This window comes from Stylophora pistillata, chromosome 10 (genome assembly GCF_964205215.1).
Source record: "Stylophora pistillata chromosome 10, jaStyPist1.2, whole genome shotgun sequence".
Classification (NCBI taxonomy): Eukaryota; Metazoa; Cnidaria; class Anthozoa; order Scleractinia; family Pocilloporidae; genus Stylophora; species Stylophora pistillata.
Window position 1 is genome coordinate 19,071,748 of NC_142528.1, and position 8,083 is coordinate 19,079,830.

The following is an 8,083-nucleotide window of genomic DNA, read 5'->3' on the forward strand; positions in this document are numbered from 1 at the left end:
TTGACTGGCGGAGTGGCGGGTTTACCGTGCGCTTAACTAAATGGTTCACTGACCAAGTGGTACGTGACTGGCTATATGGCTGAGCCACTGGAGACTTAGTGGGTTAATGATTGGTGACTGACTGGCTGAGTGCATGGTCGGCCGACAGGCTAACGAAAGAGTTGACTGATTGAATGGTACTTGACTAGGTATCTGACTGGTTAGCTGATTTGGTGACCGATTGGTGAGTGACAGGCTGGTTGACCGGTGAGTAAGTCACTGGTTGACTGACTGGCTGACTTGAAGAGTGATTGACTCGATGGTACTTGAGTGGCTATATGTCTGGTCAGCCGACTTCCTTACCCACTGACTGTCTGACTGACTGGTCGATTTCCTCAGTGGTGCCTGAGCAGCTGATTGACGAGTTAACTGACTCAGTAGCTCCTGACGACTATCTGATTGGTTGACTAACGGGTTGACTGACTGGTTAACTGACTCGCTGACCGACTGGTGACGGACTGTCTTACTGATTGGCTAACTGACAGAAAACTGCCGGACTGAATGAGCAGTTGACTGACCCACTGGGCACCTGACCTGCTGACTGACTAGGTTACCGCTTTACCCATGCTTTGGTGACGAACTGGCTAACTCACCGCCACCTGACCGACTGAGTGACTGGTTGACTTACTGACTTATTAATTACTGACTGGCCTTTGAAGGGGCTGACTGACTGGTGGACTAGTTGACTTGGCGCATTTCACTCTGGCCAAATTTCGCAGGAAACAGCGGATATCATCTGGATTGTAGCGTTTTCTCACGGCTTTCAAGACAACCTATTCAAAAGAATCGCCTTCGTCTTGTTTGCAGATACTTCGTTCAAGACCATGTTTTCTGCGCGAGTTGAGCAAGACTTGACCCATTTCATGCTCTGGCCAAATTTTGCAGGAAACATCGGGTATCAACCGATATTTAGTGTTTTCATAAAAATTTCAACACAGTCCATTGAAAAAAGTTGGTTTTGTGTTCTTTACAGATACTTTTTCCAAAACCGTGTTTTCAGCAAGACTTGAGCAAGACTTGACCCATTTCACTTTGTGGCCAAATTTGGAAGTCAACAGCAGGTATATCTCAATTTTTAGTGTTTTCTTAGAGATTTCAACACAATCTATTGAAAACAATTGGTTTTGTGTTTGCAGATGGCCTTTGCAAAATCGTGCTTTGAGTGAGACTTGACCCATATAACTCTCTGGCCAAGTTTTGCAGGAAACAACGAGTATCAAGCAAATTTTCATGTGTTTTTACAGATTTCAACACAATCTATTCATAAAAATTGGTTTTAGGTTGTTTCCAGATACTTTTTGCAAAACCGTGTTTCCAGCGCGAGTTGAGCACGACTTGACAGATTTTACTATGTTGCCAAATTTGGCAGGAAACCTCGCGCATCAACCAAAACTTAGTGTTTTCTTACAAATTTGAGTACAATCTATCCAAAAAAGTAGGTTTTCGCTTGTTTGCTAATACTTTTTCCAAAACCGTCTTTTGAGCGCCAGTTGAGAAAGACCTGACGCAAGTCTCTATCTGGCCAAATTACGCAGGAAACATCGGGTATCAAGGAAATTTTAGTGTACTTTTACAGATCTCAACCCGATCAATTAAAAAAAAATTGGTTTAGAGTTGTTTCCAGATACCCTTTACAAAACCGTGTTTTGAGCGCGAGTCGAGCAAGACTTGACGCAAATCTCTATCTCGCTAAATTCGCAGGAAACATCGGGTATGAAGGAAACTTTAGTGTTTTCTTAAAGATCTCACCACAATCTATTCAAAAAGATTGGTTTGGGGTTGTATCCAGATACTTTTTACAAAACCGTTTTTTGAGCGCGTGTTAAGCAAGACTTGACCTAAATCTCTATCTGGCAAAATCTCGCAGGAAACATCGGGTATCAAGGTCATTTTAGTGTTTCCTTACAGATTTCAACATAATCTATTGACAAAAATTGGTCTGGGGTTGTTTCCTAATACCTTTTACAATACCGCGTTTTGAGAACGAGTTGAGCAAGACTTCACCCAAGTCTCTATCTGGCCTAATTTCGCAGGAAACCTCGGGTATGAAGGAAGTTTTAGTGTTTTATTACAGATTTGAACACAATAAATTCAAAAAAGTTGGTTTGGGGTTGTCTCCAGATAATTTTTACAAAACCGTGTTTTGAGCGCGAGTTGAGGAAGACTTGACCCAAATCTCTATCTGGCGAAATTCGCAGGAAACATCAGGTATGAAGGAAACTTTAGTGTTTTCTTACAGATTTCAACACAATCTATTCAAAACCATTGGTGTGGGGTTGATTCCAGATAACTTTTAGAAAACCGTGTTTTGAGCGCGCTTTGAGCAAGATTTGACACAAATCTCTATCTGGCCAAATTTGCAGGAAACATGGAGTATGAAGGAAATTTTAGTGTTTTTCTGACAGATTTCAACACAATCTACTAAAAAAAAAAGGTTTGGGGTTGTTTCCGGATACTTTTTACCAAAGCGTGTTTTCAGCGCGAGTTGAGCAAGACTTGACCCATTTTAGTATGTGGCCAAATTTGGGAGGAAACATCGCGCATCAACCAAAACTTATTGTTTTCTTAAAGAATTCAAGACAATCTATCCAAAAAAGTTGGTTCTCGCAGGTTTCCTGATACTTTTTGCAAAACCGTGTTTTGAGCGCGAGTTGAGAAAGACTTGCCCCAAATCTCTATGTGGCCAAATTTCGCAGGAAACAGGGTATAAAGGAAATTTAAGTGTTTTCTTAAAGATTTCAACACAATATATTCAAAAAAATTGGTTTGGGGTTGTTTCCAGATACTCTTTACAAAAGTGCGAGTGAGTTTTGAGCGCGAGTTGAGCAAGATTTGACCCAAATCTCTATCTGGACAATTTTCGCAGGAAACATGAGGTATAAAGAAAATTTTAGTGTTTTCTTACATATCTGAACACAATCTATTCAAAAAAATTGGTTTGGGGTTGTGTCCAGATATTTTTTGGAAAACCGTGTTTTGAGCACGTGCTGAGCAAGACTTCACCCAAATCTCTATCTGGCCAAATTTGCAGGAAACATCAGGTATGAAGGAAATTTTAGTATTTTCTTAGAGATTTTAACACAATGTATTGAAAAAAGATTGGCGTAGGGTTGATTCCAGATACTTTATAGAAAACAGTGTTTTGAGCGCAAGTTGAGCAAGACTTGACCCAAATCTCTATTTGGCCAAATTTCGCAGGAAACATCGGCTATCAAGAAAAGTTTTGTGCTTTCCTATAGATTTCAACACAATCAATTCAAAAAAATTGGTTTGGGGTTTTTTCCAGATACGTTTTGGAAAACCGTGTTTTGAGCGCGAGTTGAGCAAGACTTTATCCAAATCTCTCCGGCCAAATCTCTCAGGAAACGTCGGGTATGAAGGAAACTTTAGTGTTTTCTTACAGATTTGAACACAATCTATTAAAAAAAATTGGTTTGGGGTTGTTTCCAAATACTTTTTACAAAACCGTGTTTTCAGTGCGAGTTGAGCAAGACTTGACCCATTTTACTATGTGGCCAAATTTGGCAGGAAACATCGCGCATCAAGCAAAAGTTAGTGTTTTCTTACACATATCAATATAATCCATCCAAAAAAGTTGGGTGATCTTGTTATCTGATACTTTTTGGAAAACCGTGTTTTGAGCGCGAGTTGAGCAAGACTTGATCCAAATCTCTATCTGGCCAAATTTCGCAGGAGACATCGGGTATGAAGGAAAGTTTAGTGTTTTCTTACAGATTGCACCACCATCTATTCAAAAAATTTGGTTTTTGGTTGTTTGCAGATACTTTTAGGAAAAAGCTGTTTTCAGCTCGAGTTGAGAAAGACTTGGCGCATTTCACTCTCTGGCCAAGTTTCGCGGAAAACATCGGGTATCAACCAAACTTTAGCGCTTTCTTACAAATTTAAACACAAGGTAGTAAAAATATTTGGTTGTGGCTGGCTTGCAGATAGTTTTAGCAAAAGTTTATTTCTAATGAACTCAATTGCTGACCAACTGGTGACTAAGTGGCTAATTGACTGGGACTTACTGGCGGACTGACTGGTTGACTGACCGGCTAACTAAAAGGCTCACTGACCCAGTGGTACTTCACTAGCTATCTGAGTAATTCTTTGACTTACAGACCGACTGAGGACTGAGTGGCTAATTGGCTGACTTGCTGTGTGACTGAATGGCTGACTGGCTGACTGGCTGGTTGACTGACCCGCTGACTGAAAGGTTCACTTACCCAATGGTACTTGACTGGCTCTCTGACTGGTTATCTGACTGGGTGACCGGCTGGTGACTGAGCGGTTAATTGACTAGTGAGTAAGTGGCTGACTAAGCGGTTGAGTGACTGGCTGAATGATAGGTTGACTAGCTTAATGGTCTCTGATTGGCTATCTAACTGGTTAACTGACTTGCTGATCGCCTGGTGAATGAGTGACTAGTTAACTGATGACTGACTGGTTGATTAGCTGGTTGACTGAATGGCAGTCGTTGGACCATAACCATGACTAGCGCAATTGGGACAAACACTTTCTCTCGTGGCTAAAAAGCCCAATTCTAGAACGGCAGACACGGCCGCATCCACTGCACACGAAGACACATGCCACTGGAACACAGGTTGCTTTGTTCATTGCTGCTCTTCTCTTAGCTCTTCTATCATCGGCTTCAGCTTTCAGCCTTTCTTCTCCCACTTGGAGTGCCAGACTGCACACAGACGTCCAATCACTCCGATCTGCAGCATGTAGCTCTCATTTATCTGTTGGCAGGCCAGTGGCGAGCATATCTCTCTTGCATACGTCCTTGAAACGCAGCTTAGGTCTGCCAATAGGCCTCGAACCGGATTCGAACTCGCCATACAGAAGATTCTTAGGGATTCGCTCATCCTCCATCCGGTACACATGACCGAGCCACCTCAATCTGCGCTGTCTTATCAGGGTGAACATAGAGGGGATATTGACTCTTGCAAGTACCTCATTGTTATAGACGTTATCTGTCCATGAGATGGAGAGGATGCGACGAAGAGATCTCATATGGAAGATGTTCAAGCGCTTCTCCTGACTAGGGTAGGTAATCCAAGACTCGCTACCAAACAATAAGGTGCTCACGATGCAAGCACGATACACAGCAACTTTAGTTTGGGGAGTTAACTTCTTGTTCTCCCATACACGGGCAGACAGCTTAGCCATGTTGGTTGCAGCCTTGCCAATTCTCTTTCCAATATCCACTTCAAGGCAGTTGTTGTTTGAGGTGGTGGAGCCGAGATAGGTAAACTGTGTGACGGCTTCCAAGATGTAATCTTTGATGGTTACGGCAGGTGTGGCTGCATTGTCCTGGGACATGACTTTCGTCTTCCTTAGGCTGCTTGTAAGTCTGAAGGCCCCACATGCGTCAGAAAACTGATTGAGGAGGAGTTGGAGTTTTTCAGCGCTGTGAGCAACAAGGGCAACGTCATCGGCAAAGAGAAGGTCACGGATGGCTACCTTGCGCACTTTGGTCTTGGCTCTAAGGCGTGCAGGTTTGAAGAGTTTACCATCAGAAGGAGATCGTATCAGGATGCCTTCTTCAGAGGACTTGAAGGCATGATTCAGTAAAACTGAAACGAAGATGTTGAAGAGAGTTGGGGCTAGCACACATCCTTGTGTTACGCCGCTGTTTATATCGAATGCCTCATACCCTTTTTCGTCAGACTGCACTGTACCCCGAGACCCATCATGGAACGATTTGAAGAACCTCATGAGTTTAGGAGGATAGCAAAGTAAGGGCAGAATCCTTAAAAGGCCGTCTCTACTGACAAGGTCAAACGCCTTTGTCAAGTCGATGAATGCAATGTACAGTGGCTAATGTTGCTCTTTGCAGTTCTCCTGGAGTTGTCTTAAAGAGAAAATCATGTCCACAGTCAAACCGATTAGAGCGGAAACCACACTGGTATTCGGGGTACACCCTTTCAGCGATCTTTTGAAGGCGGTATCATGCCACTCGGGCAAACAGCTTTCCAGCAATGCACAGAAGTGAGGTGCCACGGTAATTGTTGCGATAACTCCGGTCTCCCTTGCTCTTGTAGAGGGTTCAGATAATAGAATCCCTCATCTCCTGGGGAACGTATCCCTCTTCTCAGCATTTGCAGATTAGCTGGTGGAGATTGTCGAACAATTGGTTTCCACTGCATTTGAAGACTTTAGCCGGAATACCGTAGAAGCCCAGGGGCCTTTCCAGACGATATGAGACTGATTGCCTTTGAGAGATCTTCCTTGGAGGGGGTCTCATCTAGTTCAAACACGATGGGAAGCCTTTCAATGCAGTCAAGGAGAGAGGGTAAGACAGAGCTCGATCTGCCATAGAACTCGATATAGTATTCCACCCAGCACTCCATCAGTCTTGATTTATCAGTAAGGATTTCACCAGTTGATGTTTTGTGTGGTGAGGACTTGGACTGTGTAGGTCCCAATCGCCTTCTTGATACCCTTAAACATGCCCCTGGAATTTGCAGTGTAAGCAGCTGACTGGATTTCAGCACAGAGATTCATCCAAAAGTTGTTAGCACAGGTCTTAGATTTTTCATTTGCACGACGCGTGGCCTCCTGAAGTGCTTCCAGAGAGCTAGGTCATGGATTACGCTTATAGTTCGGCAGGGCATTCCTCTTTGCTTCGATGAGCAGCTGGAGAGTCGCGATGTTTGCATTGACCAAATCCAGGCTTTTGCGTACATTCTTGCCAAAGGCCTTTAATGCTGCAGCAAGGGTGGTGTCCTTGATATGGCTCCAGTGATCCTCTGTGGTAAGTTCCAGGCAGTCTCCGAGTTTCGAGCTCAGGATGTCGTTGAATATAGAGATATTTTCAGGGATGGCGGTGGCAGAAGCATTAATGCGAAGTGTAGCAGATTGTCTGATACGATGGAACTTCTTTGGACGTAACTGTATGTTCGTGCAGTCACAATCAGCACTGTGGTATGCCCTTGTAGTACAAATGTTATTAAGGTGTTCCCGTCTTGAGATGATGAGGTCGAGGTGGTGCCTTCTTTTAGATCGGGGGCACATGCACGAGAAGCTATGGTGCAGCTTCACGCCAAAGAATGTGTTTGTAATACAGAGGTGATGATAGGTGCAAACCTCCAGAAGGCGTTGACCATGTGCATTGCATTTGCCAACACCAAAGTCACAAAGACAATCAGGGCAGGGACCTTGATCGTTGCCCACTCTAGCGTTGAAGTCGCCGAGTAGAATCAGCACTTTGTTGTTTGGGATATGTTTGATAGCATCATCCAATTGGCTGTAAAAGTGATCCTTGGCATGGGTACTCGAAGTCAGGGTTGGAGGGTAGACAGAAAGCAAATTGGTGGGACCTAGATCGGTATTGAGTTTTATGTGCATGATGCGCTCAGACTTGGTTGAGCCCAGCTCCACAATCTGTACTAGCTTGTTGCTGAAAGCAAAACCAACTCCATGTACTCTAGGCTTATCTTCATCTCTACCCGGCCAGAAAAATGTGTATTCCTTCTCCGTTAGGCTTCGCAACCAGCTATGCGCGTTTCCTGTAAAGCAGCGATATCAACTTTGAGCCTAACCAATTCTCTGCTGATGACAGCTGCTTTGCGTACCTCATCAATGTCGCGTATGTCCGTGGTAAGTCGGGTCAGCATCGTTCGGACCTTCAAGTGGCTCTCTGACTGGTTAACTGACTGGGTGAGCGGCTGGTGACTGAGTGGTTAATTGACTGGTGAGTCAGTGGCTGACTACGTTGTTGACTTACTGGCTCAATGATAAGTTGACTAACTCTATGGTCCTTGATGGCTACCCGACTGGTTAACTGACTTGCTGAACGACTGGTGAATGAGTCACTAATTGACTGGCGACTGTTTCGCTGAGTAACTGGTTGACTGTTTGCCTGACTGAGTGAATGACTGACCTAGTGGTACTTGACCGGCTATGTGACTGGTTGGGTAACGGACTGGCTGACCGATATGTACTCAGCAAGACAGGTTAAATGACTTGCGGACCGATTGGTGACTAAGTGGCTAATTGACCTGTGACTCACTGGGTGACTGCGTGGTTGACTAACTCA

The 8,083-nt window shown here is 44.0% G+C and overlaps 1 protein-coding gene across 1 annotated transcript; it reads right to left on the bottom strand.

The window, feature by feature from the left end:
* Positions 1–6,627: 6,627 nt before the first annotated feature.
* On the bottom strand, positions 6,628–7,392 carry LOC148722125 (protein CFDP2-like). The gene has a single exon (XM_088736999.1). The coding sequence runs from the start codon at positions 7,390–7,392 to the stop codon at positions 6,628–6,630; it is 765 nt and encodes a 254-aa protein (XP_088593125.1).
* Positions 7,393–8,083: the final 691 nt, after the last annotated feature.